The following is a 15627-nucleotide window of genomic DNA, read 5'->3' as shown; positions in this document are numbered from 1 at the left end:
TTGATCAATATTTTACACATTAGTACTTTTCCATCAACCACAAGGCTTATCACGCCTGATCCTCCGGCCATCCTTGTTCGGGCCATCCAGGCGGAAGAGTCATTCCCTTCCAAACCCACTGATTTCGCAAGTCAGTTTCAGTCATGTTACAATACCCATAAGTATTACAATAACACTCCGCAGCATCAAGACAGAACTGCGCGGTCTTTCCAAACATAACTGCAGCACATATTAGCATTCACCATACGATTGACAAAGCAGAGCAGGATCCACATACTATGCCATAAATACTCAAATATCCTCCCACTAGTACCAGCATCAAGCGGTGACGTAAGTAACCACTCTCGCATACGCACATACTCCTCTTTCCCCCGCGCACGAATTGCTTCCCGCGAGACGGCAAACTGACTGCAACACGGTACACCGATTATCTCGGGCACTGGCTCTCCCGGGAATAGTGCCATGAAACTATCGGGAAATTCCACGGCCGTGGGGTGTCCCGGATCATCAGGTCGGTCGCGGAGATAGCGGGCGGGTTCCAATTCGGCCGGGCAGCCGATTGCCCACGTGCAGCGGAGGTTTACATAGCCGGTGTTCCGGACGTGATTTAGTTGGAGATCTTTTATTGAGATGACGGAATCTGTATTTGATTAGAATGAGGAATATGGAAGTGTATTGTTGAGTGGGGTTGGTACCATATAGTGGGTTATCGTTGTGCCATTGATATCGGCCTCCGTGTAGGAAGACGTTTACATCGGGGAGGGTGTCGTATCGGTCGATTATGTGTCTAGATAAGTATTGTTAGCGCAAGGTTCGAAGGTAGATACTTGGCAGTGACGACATGTGATACGCACGTCAGATAGACCATTGCCTCATTCCCTTTATTATCCGGAACCGTCAACTCGGCTTGCCCTTCTGGCACATCAGCCCGATAGATATTAAAGACCCAGTCCGAAGGAACATTCGCCTCCACCCAGGACATATCACTTTTACTCATTGCAGCAATAACAAGCTCCTTCTCAACCGGAGCCGTAGTCGGCGTGGAAAGAGGCGCGGGTTCGTGCGCGGGTGTAGATACCGGTCTCGAAGTATATGGAGTCGGCACCGATTGTTGCACAGCAGTAGACTTAGAATGCGATCCATTCATAGCCGCAGCAGCCCAGCCGTCCCCATCATAATCGGCATCCGGATCATAAGGGCCCGTAGTGTCTGATCCGACTTTCCACGAGGCGATGGAACCCAACGAATCGTGATTCAGAACCAGCTGATAAGAGAGTAGTAGGGAGATAACTGCCAGAGCGAGGTAAAGGAATACCCTAGAGCTACCGGTTGATCCGGGCTCACGGGGTTGGCGAGGGAATACACTCAGCCAGCTCATGGTCCGGGCATGATTAAGAGGTTGAAGGAAGAGAAATGGAATCGGGGTTGCGATTGACGTTGAGGGGAACTGAGTTGGGACCGGAAGCAGTGAGATTGCGGGTCCATGAGCTAATGCGGACCCTTTACGAGACCCTTTGATGGCGAGGCTACGAAAGCGGGACCTTTAGTGGATGACAGGATTGGATATGATTGACCAGGATCTACGTATGTTTTACTTGTATACCATGTGAGATTTAGGAAATTTAGGCGATAAAGGTTGCCTAAATGTGATTGAGAAAGTGGATACAAAGAACGAACGATTTAGATAATTAAATACATTTGATTGGGTTGCGGATTGAGGAGCCGCTTCCGGTTGACAGGTATAGCCACGAGGCGGTCATGCCGGGTTTGATTGGAAGCGATCATAGTGAAACCACCGCCTCAAGCCCATCAATAGCCGGTGTCGCGCTAAGTAGACAGGTCGGTTCTTCGTATTTAATGTGGAATTGATGATATGGCTAAGCTCGCCCGGTAACCGCCACCCGAGGCTAGATGCAACAATGACACTCTCATCACGATTTGTTCCTGCTTTTAGGGGTCCAGATGCGTTCCACATTCAGGTTTGAGACCATCGTGCCTGAAACATAGCCAATAAAGTTCAGTAACAAGTGTGGGGCGCACTAATGACGGGTTAAGCGCTGGGGCTGGACCCACTTGTTACTTTGACCGACAAAAAACATTTCTCGATCTGTCCGATCGCAAGTGATAGGCAGTTTCATTTCACAATCAAGCATACAGTGGCGCCGACCGAGGAAGATAATGCTTTGTCGTATGTTTTTTTTTTTTTTTTTCTGCGCTTAAGCTCATCGGGTATGCTCGAACATCCGAACGCTTATCGCTTGCAATAAGAACAAACACAACGTGCGTCACTGAAATTTAAGGCCCGCGAATTCTTCCGCAGCCACTTAGCTTCATACACAGTCAGCTCTTGTAACTGCTTATTCATCGCCTCAGCATATGGATCAGATACCCCCACCAGCTTGATTCGTCCCACGTGCCTAGCAATCATGAATAATACTTCCGATACTTCCCCGGGTTCTTGATCAGGGTGGAGGATCATGGTTTTTCGAAGACTGTTTAAACAAACACTGATACGTGATATTCGTTCACGGACACAGCGAGACATCTTCAAACTGATACTGTCGCATTCAAGAATCAGGGCAATATTGATTGTGGCGGGTTCTAGACTAGTTGCTATCTCCCGGTAGAATCTTCTTTCATGATACCATATGTTTGCTCTGAATCCATCTAATGCGCTCACGATGTTCGCGCGGTGGTGGAGGAACCATAAGTTGTTTGGATCCATGGTTTGATATATCTAGCTTGACAAGTGCGGACAGTACTTAGAAACATGCCTAGTATCTGCAGGTACTGCAGGTCTTTATAGCCGCAGAAGAAAGCCAAGATACTTTAGACATAGACTATTTCTAGTCTCTTGGCATTCGAGCTTGTTTTGTATTGCGAAACGGATATAATTAACCGAACAAAGATCGAGCTTATTCTAACAAAGTCGGTACTTGAAACGGCAGTACATGGATAGACATCTATAATAAGCAAAATAACAAAAAAATCAAATGAATGAATCAAAGAATGTGGATATCCAATTAAGCAAGTCTGAGATAGAACATTGTAAACAGTGGCTTAGTCATGATCACCCGACTTGACAGCGGGGGATGATTACATAATAAGAGTTTTCGGCAACTCACGGAGCTCGATCGCAGCAAGTTCGGCCGTAAGGGACTATATATTTGAACTTCATCGTCAATGAAATGGATTCCAATAACCACTCTAGTCCATACCCATACGACACAGCACGTGTGAGTGAACTGCTTAAACGCAAACGTCGTGTTCGTGGGATCAAATCCTGTTTTCCTTGCCGACATAGGAAAGTAAAATGCAGCGGTGACCTACCCTGCGAGAGTTGTGTCTCAAGGGGGCATCCTGAACTTTGTTGCGTGCCTAGTGAATCAGGTGACAATGCACGCGCGGCACCTGTTCGTTCTAGTCATGTTGGATCGAGGGAGAGTCGTTCTGTGACAGGGGGCTCAGGCAGGGATGAGGATGGAGACAGGCTACTGAGAGAGCATAGCAGGAAGTAAGTGGCATGCGTGATTACCACCAAGGTTAAGCTTTACTCATACACTTCCTAGTGCTGTACCAGGACTCAATCCTTTTGAACATGAAAATGAGTCTACTCTAGACCATACAGTTGGCATTGATCTGATGATCAAACGTTTAGAAAGTATAGAAGACCAAATTTCTTCTCTGAAAGCCGATCTTCAAAAAACTCGCGCAAGCTCCATGACAAAGGCCAATCATAATTCAAACGACAGTCAATCGTCAGATCTACGGCTGAACCCGCACTTGAACAGAAATCTAGTTCCTAGGTCGCCAGGAAAGAATTTCGTCGAAGATGCCACAGGGGCGACCATCTTCCTAGGCAGCCACTCTGATCCACCAGCAGCATTGGGATGCCGAAACGCACCTGGTGATGGAATCCTCTCTGCTGACTTATTCTTGGATCATATTGCGCCCCGGGCGTATCCATTTACGAGTATGTGGGGACCGGATGCCGGCGCTGCGGATATTTGTTGGACTTTGCCTGACGACTCTGATATTGTTCGGTATGTGCCGATTAAAATCATCCAAATCATCTCATATTAGAGAGACATTTGATGAATACTAATGCAAGGTCAATGGTGGCAGGTATTGTCAAATCTATCAAACGACAGTCTACCCCTTCTACTCGGCCCTAGTAACACTCGAGCAATTCAATTCCTCGCTCTGGAAATTTCTTGACTACCGAGCAGACCTTCAACAGAGCAATCAGTTATCAAAGCTAGACAATACAGATACCTCATGGCTTGCACTACTGTTCGCCGTCCTAGCGTGTGGAGTTCAATTCTCAGATGACCCGATTAAAAAAAGAGACCTGCAGTCCAAGGTCTTCAGTAAGTTCCTTCAAACTTCAAACTCGTCCACTGGGAAGCAGAGACTATGCGCTAATATTACCGACAATACAGTTTGTTCAGCTTTCCAGTGTCTTCGAATTTCAAACTTTTTCAATAATACCAACATAGATCAGATCCAGGCTATGGCATTGATAGGTCACTGTATCCGCAACAACTTGGACACAAATAGCGCTTGGATTCTATTAGGTATTTACCAGACACTAGTGACAACATTTCAGTATGCTTATAAATTGCAGGTGCAACATTGCGTCTCGCGCAGAGTATTGGACTCCACGAAGAAACCATCCAAGCAGACTCATCGACTGCAACCCAACAATTCCAAAGAAAACGACTCTGGTATATCCACTCCATCTGTCATAACCCGCTTACCCATCTCTCGTTAACTAACAAAATTAGGTGGGTACTCCTGTGGCAAGACACGTTCCTCTCCTTCACCTATGACAGACCCCCAAATACAATAAGGTCAAGCGAAACTATCCCCTACGACGCTTCAAGCAATGAACGGGGCAATCACTCATTCGCCGACTGCGTCATGACACTATGTCAAATCATGCTCGGGCGGTCACGGAAAGACGAAGACAGCGAATCAATATCGGCGATAATGGGCTACAAGCACCGCGTAGAGACAATCCTAGACGATGACTTCGCTGCACCTTTCCTGCGCAACAAGGCCCGCTGTCGTACCCCCCAGCAGCATCTTGAGCGACTGGCATTCCGGATTCACTCTTCATATGTTCTTATGAGACTCCTTCGATTAGCACTGGATGCTTCAAGTCCTGAACCGAACATGGATAATGCAGTTTTAAAGAGGGAGTGTGCAATGCGTGCCTCAGATGCGGTTCAAGCTTTCCTGGAGGTTCATCAGCTCGCACCAACGGTTTGTCGGTCGTGGGCATTTGTCCACAACGCCGTGAGTTGTGCTTTTACGTTGCAGAGTCTTAGGATGTTTGCTTTGGACTCGGAACTGCTTATTACGAAGTTTGTTGGTATCTTGGAGAGTGAGGAGAGTCTGTCTTCGTGGGTGGATAGCGATACTAATGTCAGGTATTACGGGCCTTATTCGAGGGCTTTGAGGGCTTTGAAGGAATTTGTTAGCTAAAATTCTCCATGGTAACATGTTATGTTTTATATATACTCTGTGACCGCGGCATCTGTAAAAGAGCATCCTGTCCAACCTGGTTTCAAGTTGCTTCTCCTTCCTTCCATATCAATATTTTATTTATTATACACTACTTCATCATGGTATTAACTGATTGCCCTCCGGCAAGCAAACTTATTTCTTGGCGAGAAGACATTAATATTAATGCCTCGATAACCAAGTTCAAGTCCTTCGAAGTCTTTTGCGGCTACTGGTGCCCATCGTGGGTTGCATCTACACCCCGCGGATATCGCCATAGCATTTTCACCCGCACAAAAGAAAGGGGCACTTCATAGAGCTTCCTGTAGAACTTGACATACCTTTTGAAATCTGTGATCTTTATAATATCATGGAGTAGTGAACATATATGGTAGATTGGATACTGAAGAAAAACAACTGAATATAGGAGGGCTTTTATGGGTGCCGGAGAATACCTAAGTACATGTCAAACAATTCAATTGAAATACTCCGTGGGATCTTGAGCATAACGAGTGATACAAGACAGTTGATCAGCTTTTCCTTCTATTTCTATCAAAATTACTATACAATCCAGTTGATATTCGAAAAATAGAACATCTCCCTCTATACAGCAGCTGGAGTTCTTCTCTTGGCCCGAACATAGAAATTCAAAGGCCGAATCAACTGAAACTCCGGATCATAATCAACAGCCTCCAATCCTTCCCTGAAGAACTCATACCTAGAGACAAGCTCCGACAAAAGAATCTTAACCTCCAGCAACGCAAAATTGAATCCGATACAGCCACGCGGCCCAGGTGCAAAAGGAATATAAGCGCAACGATGCATGTTCTTGGTCTCCTCTCCAGCCCAGCGGTCGGCATCAAAGCGGAATGGATCACGCCAGACCTCCGGGTTCGTATGGATGGCATATAAAGCCGGAATGATAACGCTATCAGGAGGTAGGCGGTAACCACCCGGTAGGACGACGTCGGTCTTGGTCGTGCGACCGGGCTGGAAAGAGGCGTTGTGTAGACGCTGTGTCTCCTTCACAAAACAATCGAGGTACGGAAGACTGTGCGCGAGCTCGGGAGTCCAGTCAACAGATTTGTCTGAATTGGCAATACCCTTCTCACACAGCTCCTCGTATAGGCGATCTTGGGTGCCCTCGTAGTTGACGAGACAGTAAAGGAGCCAGGACATTAGAGCGGAAGTAGTTGTAAATCCGGCTCCAGTGACGATGAGCATGTTGGCCAGGACGAGCCCCTCAGGGAATTTATCTCCACTTTCATCGACGCTGTTCAGAAGGTAGTCGATGACACAGGAAGCTTTGACTGCTGCGTCAGCCATAGGCATTCCATCGATACCAGAGCCCTTAACTCGGTCAATTTGCTCTTGCATCAGAGTATAGATAGTGCGCTGGACTGTCTTCAGGCGTGCTGGATCACCAAAAGGAAGATGGCGATACCATTCACCTCTAGCAGTGATCTTCTTATTGAGTGAGAGAAGATTTGCGATATTTGTGACGATCGGATGCAACGGTGTGTCGATATCTTTGAAATGTTCAAAGTCAGTACCTAGAGAGAACTTGCCAATGGTCTGCGATGCTAGCTTCACCATATACTGATAGGCATTCCAGGACTCGTCGCGAGAATCAATCTCATCGAAGACAGCGAACGACTTGCGAACGCAATCCTGCATCAACGGAGTGTAATGACGCAGAGCCTTGGGACCCATCGCCGGTGGCAGGAATTTGTGTGCAAGTCGCCAGTTTTCTGTTTCTGTGTCTCCGATGAAGATGGCTGTGTTGTCTTTTACACCCCAGAGCGGATGGTTCTCATTGATCTTCTTCGTCATGTATACGGATTCCGAAAATGCTACCGCTGCTACCTCAGGGCTGTCGGTGAGATAGATTGTCTTGCCCATGTTGGTCGTCTTGATGACATGGCCGTACTTGCGGAATAAGCGGTAGTGGTTTCCAAGGTGGTCGGGGAAGATTTCGTAATAGCTGCCCACTAGTGGTAGGCCTTCGGGACCCTGGGGGGTTTGGACTGCGTTGCCGTCGACGCGGAGGCCGATAGGTGAATCGAGTGAGGACGTTGTCTTGATCAACTCTTCCACCGTGGTAATCTCCTGGTCAGCATTGCTATTGTGGAAGGTAAGACCTGAAAGAAGTCAGCGATGGAATATTCACAACCGTCTTGGAATTAATCCACACCTAGTGCTTGCACCACATGGAACACTGCTCCCACGGCACGCTTAACATCCTCTAGTTTCCACCTGGCATCAAGGTCAACGGACTGTGCCGTTGAGAGGTTGTCCCCAAGCAGGTAGAAGAATGGGGTGAAGCTTGGTGATGATTCAAACGGAATAGGCATGATGGCTGACTGAATCCTGACTCTACAGATCTTTGCTTGTTGGGCATACTGCACTTAAGTATCCGCAGCACATCCATTGTGACTTCGTCGTTGCTTGTTTTGTGCAGAGGCTTGCCGATTATCCAGAGACTGTGGAGTCTATCGAACCGACTCTGGAGTGTTGCGAGTAATGCAGCTGGTTTCCGAGGCTCGGGCGAACTCCGTACGAAAGACGGCAGGTGGGTCTCACACCAGAGCATGCGTTTGCGACGAAGCTGGTTGGCTCTCCCTCTTGTTTTTTTTTTTCTCATTCCTCTCTTCTACTCAAGGATCTGTGGGTTTCGGGCCGGACATGCAGTGGATTTGGCTCCCGGATGGGCCCGAAATGGCCCAGTTGAAGTTGGTGTATTTGCATTGTTTCTATATATTCCCACGACCTCCCAACAAGTTAGGACAGCCATCGAACGAACCAAGCCACACTTTACCATGTATACCCTCGAGGAAGTGCAGAAGCACAACAAAGCAGATGACCTCTGGATCGTATTGCACAACAAGATCTATGACATCACAAAATACATCGAAGACCACCCCGGTGGTAGCGCAATTCTGATTGAAGTCGCTGGCACCGATGCCACCGAGGCCTTTGAGGAGACTGGTCATTCGGACGAGGCGCGAGACGAGCTGGCCAGGTATCATGTTGGAGATTTGCCATCAGAAGTAAGTCACAATTTGAAGCTGGAACAGCCCAGTGTACCTCAAGCTAACATAAGCCCAGGAGCATGCCGAAACTGTGGAGATCTATCGTCCGAACTTTGAAAAAGTTGCCCAGAAAGCTGTTGTAACAGTCAAAAAGTCCTCATCAGGCCGACTTGGTACTTTAATTCGCGCTGTCGTCAAGCTCGGCCTCACTGGCGCTTTGGGAGCGGTGGCTGTGACTGGTTATCGCCAAGGATGGGGACCATTGCTGCAACCGCTACAACATCTATCCCACCGCGCCGTGGCAATTCTCTGTAGTCGTTCAGACTCGAGTGGCCAGTTCTGGTCTGGGTTTGGAATCGCCAGCATAGGTCAGCTGTCACTGACACTCGGATTGACAATGTGGATTTCTACCAAGCTGGATGTCCAGCAAGAATTCACGCACTACTCCCCTCGCCGCACAACGAGAATGAACCAAATCATCCTCCGTAAACGACTTCCCTTATCGGCCAAGGGCAAGGCCTTCCCAAAAATACAACGCTCTGCACCTCTCGAGCCACGCACCTGGAGGAACTTCCCACTTGTCCGCAAAGATACGGTCTCGCCCAACGTCTACCGCTTCGTCTTCGGCCTCCCCCAAAAAGACGATATATTAGGTCTGCCGACCGGTCAGCACATCGCTCTTCGTGCCACAATCAACGGCGAAAGTGTCTCACGCTCCTACACACCGGTTTCGAACAACACAGACCTAGGCCGCATCGAGCTACTAGTGAAAGTCTATCCGCAAGGCAAAATGACCAAGTATTTGGAGAGCATGAAAATTGGGGACATGATTGAGATTCGGGGCCCTAAGGGTGCAATGCAATACACCACCTCCTATGCAAAGCACATTGGCATGATTGCGGGTGGTACTGGAATTACACCCATGTACCAGCTCATTCGTGCAATCTGTGATGATGAGACAGACTCCACGCAAATCAGTCTGCTTTATGCAAGCAACACCGAAGAGGACATTTTGCTGCGACATGAACTGGATACCTTTGCGAAGAAGTATCCGAAAAAGTTCCAGGTTCAGTATGTCCTTTCACAGGCTGCGGAGGGGTGGAAGGGTCATCAGGGATTCGTTTCTCAAGATTTGATTCAGAAGTATCTGGCACCTGCGGATCAGAGCAGTAAGGTGCTGCTTTGTGGGCCGCCGCCTATGATCAATGCTATGAAGAAGGTCCTTGCCGGACTTGGGTGGAAAGAACCGGGTGTTTTGTCGAAGGCTACAGACCAAGTTTTCTTGTTTTAATATGCTTCGATATACTGTACAAATGCTGCAGTGTTAAAGAAATACAGATTTAGACTTGCAATCTTGTCTTCAAAGCTAGTATATCTATATTGCAAAATTGCGAAGTATCTTCCATCAAATATTTTCCAGCAATATGGTTTGCTAAAATAGAGACCTCGGAATTGAACAGGCCATGGAAAATCCACTAAGTATTTCGCTTTTTGATGCTATTCACACTCTCCTGCTTGTTTCACATGTCGCGTCCCTTTTCCCTTCAGGGCTTCTTCTCTATGATGCTATTCACGCTACTCCCTATGTGTTTGTCCTGCCTTTCGCTTTCGCCATTATGGCACTCCCACTTTCATATCCAACCCTCAAACTTATACTTCGTTATGGTTCGAGGCCATCCCCAACTCTTTGTTTTACTATTTGTGTATTATGCATGTGGAGCGCGAAGGTGATCTTCGCGCTCCACATGCATATATGGGAATGCCAGCACTCAATCCATGATCAAAGACATATTGTAATTTATCCCTGAAACATCTGCATAAACAATTGCCTCGTCATATCAATTTCTGCTATGAAGACTGTGCCGATCTTAGTCCCAGGTCCCCACACCCAAGCTCGGATCCACGGTCTCCGAACTGAATCCGAACCGTCTCCGTACCGAGTCCGAGTATACATGGAGCTGACCCGTACAGATCCCGACGGCTGTGGATCCCCATCAATTATGCTCGCAGGAGATTGGCAGTTCCTCCAAATGAGAGCTGGTTTTCTGAGCCATGATACACTTCACCCGGGAGTTACACATACGTATTTCTCATGTTCGTTATGGGCAATACCCAACCCCTCCTCTGTGGGACTAAATATTCATTTCAAAGAAAGACATGAATTAGCAGCTTTTAGCAATGGCTCGCTTATAGGCTTCCAGAAAATGAGCATACAAGCCTAGTAGTTAGCTTTACAATGCACAAGGGGGAAATTAGTCTTCCATAACCTAGGCATTTTGCTATGACTGCCAGGTGTGCTGCGACCTCTCGGAGGCGGGGCCTATCCGTTATATCCGAGTAATTCGACAGGTAGCCAGATTCGTCATAATTAGGTTACCACATCCGTTTCAGGGTTTGTCGATCTTTCTTTCCAGAACATTATTACACAAAATCGGATTACGGCATATTATGGATGCCGGGATCCCGATGATGAAGCAGGATGTTTCTACCTCATAGGTCAGTTTCCATGGTACGCTGGATAAACGTAAATTCCCTGAGATGGTCTATAAAACTGGATAGTGTCTCTTCGGTTTATCTGTTGTTTGTTTTTATCACCCACAACATCACGATTCCTTCCTTGTACTCTAAATACCCCACGAACCCAAGATGGTCACCCCCAGAACTGACCGACCTGTCACTATCCTAGGTGCTGGTGTCCTCGGCCGCCGCATTGGGTGCATCTTCGTTGCAGCAGGCTACAATGTTCACATTCGTGATCCGTCAGCGGAAGCCCTCAACGCCGCAATTGATTACATCGACACACACAAGGAGGAATACTCACTTCTTCCTCGAATTACCAAAGGGAAAGAAGACGTGACATACGCCAATGGGGTGAAAAGCAAACCTCCTTTCGGCGACTACAAGACATTCGCCGATATCGGGCCTGCCGTCTCCAATGCGTGGCTCGTTATCGAAGCTGTTCCTGAGAAGCTCGATTTGAAGATCGAAACCTTTGCCGAGGTCGATGCTAAATCACCAGCGGACTGTATTATCGGGTCGAATAGCTCGTCATTTAAGTCCAGCTTAATGGTGACCAAGGTCTCTGCTGCTCGTCAGCACCGGGTGCTTAATATTCACTTTACTATGCCTCCTGATATTCTAACCGTGGAGTTGATGACATGTGGTCAGACGGATTGGGATGTACTCACTCATTTGAAGAATGTACTGGGGGAATGTGGCACATTACCTGTGATAGCTCGACGAGAATCGACAGGGTATGTCCTCGATTTCCTTTTTTTTTTTTTTTTTGGCTTATCCCAATACCTGACTGACCATTTATTTGTGACATAGTTTCATCTTTAATCGCCTCTGGGCAGCAATCAAGCGCGAAATCCTCCACATCCTGTCCGAAGGCGTCAGCGATCCTGCAGAAATTGACTTTCTATGGGAGTATATGTTCAAAAATGGGCCGTCGCCTTGTCAGCTGATGGACCAAGTTGGATTGGATACCGTTGCCTTCATTGAGGAGAACTATATCAAAGAACGTGGCCTTGAGCGTGAGCCTACGGTTGATTGGTTAAAGAAAGAATACCTCGATCAAGGACGTCTCGGCAACAAGAGTGATAAGGGTGGATTATATCCGCCAACAAGATCCGCTTCCGAGACCAACCTGGCTACCAAGAAGGCGATCTACCTGCTTGACGTTGGCCTTGGTGGCAATGTGTCCGACGTGTCAAAGTCCAGCACGAATGGCAAAATCTTGCGATTCAATCAGGCCACCCGCAGAGTCACACCCATTATTGATGGACAGAATCTGCCTGATGGGATAGATGTGTCCGAGTCCACCCAACGGATATTCTGGACAAATATGGGACACAGTCCAGCCGCCTGTGACGGATCAGTCTGGTCTTCGAACACGGACGGTAGTGACAAGAAGTGTCTTGTACCAACAGGAAAGGTGCACACACCAAAGCAGCTTGTGACTTGTGAGGCACGGAAGCAAGTGTACTTCTGTGACCGCGAAGGTCTAGGCGTTCACCGCTGCGACTATGATGGCAAGAATCACGATATTCTGGTCCAGCGACATGCGAAACCCGGCAGCGCCATGGCAGATACCATGACATCATGGTGCGTCGGAATTGCCGTCGATGCTGAGCGTGGCTTGATTTATTGGACTCAGAAGGGGCCTAGCAAAGCATCCCGCGGCCGCATCTTCTGCGCGGGTATCGACATACCAGCAGGAGAGACGGCAGAGAGCAGAACCGATATCAGATGTCTGATGGAAGACCTTCCTGAGCCTATTGATCTTGAACTTGACCAGGAGACTCAGACACTGTACTGGACAGACCGTGGCGAGCACCCCACTGGATGTGCAGTTTATCATGCCTATGTTGGTGGGAAAGCTGTGGACATCCAGAAAACTATCTTGGCGCGCCACTTTCACGAGCCGATTGGACTGAAGCTGGATAAAGAGAATAACGCTGTTTTTGTCGCTGATCTTGGAGGAAGTCTGTACTCGGTCTCATTGAAAGATGGGCTTAAGACGGAATTGTTGCGTAATGACGGATGCTACACCGGAATTACCTTGTTTTAGACTCTTTAGACAAGGTCGAATTATCATATAGAGATTAGATTTCATTAATAATTATCTAACGTTTGATCACTAAAACTTTCGGCCAATATACCACAGTTTGACCGCGAGTTGGTGCGTCATCAAAACTTGTAGTTGACCAAGGAATGTTCGTTATGTGAATGATGATGGGGAGGCCATTAGGTGAATCTCAGTGACCTTAGCACTTGCCCTTGACCAACAGAACAGACACATCGTGGCTCTTCAGAGAAACACTATGCTTCTTGTGAACACATCCCAAATCCTTACCCGACCAAGCATCTGTAACCCGGTACGAGTCATGACCCATCAACTCCGGGATCTCATTCCAAACCGCGGTACGAGTAGCAGTTGAGTCTTCTGTATTAAGCATGAGAACTAGCGTTCCCTTCATGGTCGATGAAGGCCCAGACCAATACTCGGCAGGGTGCTCTGGATCAAAAGTCCAGTCAGGGTTGTATCCCCACTTGTAGGGATAAGCAGAACGACCGTAGACAGGATCTTGGTGAAAGGCGAGTAGGTACTTGTTCTTGATGGTGGCCAAATTGTCATCACTGAGCTTGTTGAGCTGGATGCTATGTTAGTATCACCCTGGAGTCTTGAGGAATTCGACTTTTGAGGAGCATACTGTCGTGCCAATGATCAAAGGAGACTTCATGATCGCCCACAGAGCAAAATGAGCTCGGTTCTCTTCCACTGTGAGGTTGCCGTTTCCGACCTCAAGCATATCTGGATCAGGATGACCCCAGAACTCAACGTAATTCATTAAGAAGCTGTTCTCGTTGGCTATTTGGGCAATACGAGACCACTCAGCTAAGAAACAATTAGCTCTCCATATTATTTTACCTTCCCAAGTAGATGCATGACTAGGTTGGTAAAAGGGATACTATCATACCGGTAATGTCCCCTGACATGCGCCATGAGTTTCCAGTCTCCTTTCCCCAGGTGTTAACTGCAGCATTACCCCAGTCACACAGGGAGAACAAGATCGTCCGGCTCTGCTCGAGAAGCGCATCACGCATACGATCATATCTTATGGATGTGTTAGACTTAGCCCAGTCGTACTCAGGAGGAGCAGGATCTGTAAGGTCAGGACAGGTGCCATTAGGATTAGACCCAATATCATCGTCCGGCACACAAGCATTATACTCGTCAGTCCAGTTACTTGGAACGCCGCAGTTGTCATATTTCAAGTCTGTCTTGTCAGAATGAGAACGGTTATAGATGGAGCTTTTGCAGCATACAGTCAATTCCCCAGTCTGAAAAGGCCTCTGCGTCGACTTTCTCGTATCCTAGACTGGCTGGATATCCCGCGCAGGTGGTCTCACCCGCACCTAGGCAGTGGTCAGTTTGTGGTAGAAGTGAGCAACGCAGAAGGAAGACATGCTGCTGTAAATGCCAATCTTCAATCCCAGAGCATGGACTTGCGCGGCAACACCGGAGATTCCATCGGGGAATGTGGTAGGGTTCGGAATGATTCGCTGAGTTGTGGTGTTGCGCACTCCCTCGACGGACCAGCAGTCGTCAACTAGTTTATATAAGTCAATTGCGAACACCTGTGCATTCTCCTTTCATAAACTCACTGTTGACATATTCATATCCAAGATCCTTGAGCCCAAGTGAGACAATGTCATTTGCTGCTGTGAGAATAGCACTAGCATTGACATCACACCCAAAGGCATTCCAGGAGTTCCAGCCCAAAGCAGGTAGCCTCCCCTATAATCAGTGAGGTCAGCCTCAGCGTGATTCCTGAAGGTTATGGAAGCGACTTGAACCTACCACGCCATCCTTTCTCACAAGAGCATTTGCGGGGAGAACAGCTGCTAGCACAGCTAAAGTTAAAGAGGTCAACATGGTCAATGTGAAGCATGGAGCGACTATAGAAACACTTGATCAAACAGTGTGGTTAGTCCCTTACAGCTAATGAATTTATACAATTCCAAAGTGCGGGGAATGTTTCACTGGATCTGCAACTTCGGAACAATCGTGCATCACCGATGAAGAGGTACGAAATGCCGATCCCTGTCGTGGCGTTGCAGGACCCTTGGCATTGGCGGGTAATATGGAATGTCCATATTGAGACCGGAGGGGAACTACGCGGCGAATTCGAAACTATAAGTCCACTGGCTGGAAAGCTTCGCAAATGCATCTGTACGAATCATATCAATTCCGATACTTCCCCGCATTTTATCCGATCATACTTTAGTGCATGGCGAGCTGGGGTGGAGAAAGATCGGCATGGAAATATTAATCTAGTGCTACAGTAGCAATGAAGTAGGGGGTACATGCATTTAATTAAGCACCAGAATTCTAGATCTACCAGTTGCGGCCTCATTAGAAAGGCTTTAATTCCTCTGAAAACGCGTTTACAACATGTCCTTCACGGTCTGTTGCACAAATCAAACTGCTTGATTCTGCAGAGAATGTCAAGGAAGATTGGAGGAAGACCCACATATAGATGAGAGAAGTTGATCTGCAGGGTCTCCAACCAACCTCGGT

The 15627-nt window shown here is 47.6% G+C and overlaps 6 protein-coding genes across 6 annotated transcripts; 3 read left to right on the top strand and 3 right to left on the bottom strand.

The window, feature by feature from the left end:
* Nucleotides 1–49: 49 nt before the first annotated feature.
* N7503_011725 (DUF3431 domain-containing protein) lies at nucleotides 50–1378 on the bottom strand (the record flags this gene model as incomplete). The annotated part of the gene is made up of 4 exons (XM_057071271.1): nucleotides 50–219; nucleotides 278–640; nucleotides 696–787; nucleotides 855–1378. The coding sequence occupies 4 exons, from the start codon at nucleotides 1376–1378 to the stop codon at nucleotides 50–52; spliced, it is 1149 nt and encodes a 382-aa protein (XP_056917882.1).
* A 1810-nt stretch (nucleotides 1379–3188) lies between these two features.
* On the top strand, nucleotides 3189–5490 carry N7503_011724 (Zn(II)2Cys6 transcription factor; the record flags this gene model as incomplete). The annotated part of the gene is made up of 6 exons (XM_057071270.1): nucleotides 3189–3514; nucleotides 3570–4043; nucleotides 4126–4370; nucleotides 4443–4577; nucleotides 4628–4727; nucleotides 4788–5490. The coding sequence occupies 6 exons, from the start codon at nucleotides 3189–3191 to the stop codon at nucleotides 5488–5490; spliced, it is 1983 nt and encodes a 660-aa protein (XP_056917881.1).
* Nucleotides 5491–6111: 621 nt separating this feature from the next.
* On the bottom strand, nucleotides 6112–7862 carry N7503_011723 (cytochrome P450; the record flags this gene model as incomplete). Its single annotated transcript, XM_057071269.1, has 2 exons — nucleotides 6112–7649; nucleotides 7703–7862. 2 exons carry the CDS (start codon nucleotides 7860–7862, stop codon nucleotides 6112–6114), a joined length of 1698 nt encoding a protein of 565 aa, XP_056917880.1.
* Nucleotides 7863–8327: 465 nt separating this feature from the next.
* N7503_011722 (Cytochrome b5) lies at nucleotides 8328–9831 on the top strand (the record flags this gene model as incomplete). Its single annotated transcript, XM_057071268.1, has 2 exons — nucleotides 8328–8558; nucleotides 8617–9831. The coding sequence occupies 2 exons, from the start codon at nucleotides 8328–8330 to the stop codon at nucleotides 9829–9831; spliced, it is 1446 nt and encodes a 481-aa protein (XP_056917879.1).
* Nucleotides 9832–11186: 1355 nt separating this feature from the next.
* N7503_011721 (3-hydroxyacyl-CoA dehydrogenase family protein) lies at nucleotides 11187–13113 on the top strand (the record flags this gene model as incomplete). Its single annotated transcript, XM_057071267.1, has 2 exons — nucleotides 11187–11794; nucleotides 11871–13113. 2 exons carry the CDS (start codon nucleotides 11187–11189, stop codon nucleotides 13111–13113), a joined length of 1851 nt encoding a protein of 616 aa, XP_056917878.1.
* Nucleotides 13114–13309: 196 nt separating this feature from the next.
* Nucleotides 13310–14982, bottom strand: N7503_011720 (glycoside hydrolase family 27 protein; the record flags this gene model as incomplete). Its single annotated transcript, XM_057071266.1, has 7 exons — nucleotides 13310–13696; nucleotides 13757–13941; nucleotides 14024–14323; nucleotides 14373–14462; nucleotides 14516–14656; nucleotides 14712–14844; nucleotides 14908–14982. 7 exons carry the CDS (start codon nucleotides 14980–14982, stop codon nucleotides 13310–13312), a joined length of 1311 nt encoding a protein of 436 aa, XP_056917877.1.
* Between the last annotated feature and the right edge of the window lie 645 nt (nucleotides 14983–15627).

This window comes from Penicillium pulvis (genome assembly GCF_028828015.1).
Source record: "Penicillium pulvis strain IBT 33274 chromosome Unknown scaffold_8_segment0_segment0, whole genome shotgun sequence".
Taxonomy (NCBI): domain Eukaryota; kingdom Fungi; phylum Ascomycota; class Eurotiomycetes; order Eurotiales; family Aspergillaceae; genus Penicillium; species Penicillium pulvis.
Note: the sequence above shows the minus strand (reverse complement) of the source record. Positions and strands in the feature narration are given on the sequence as shown.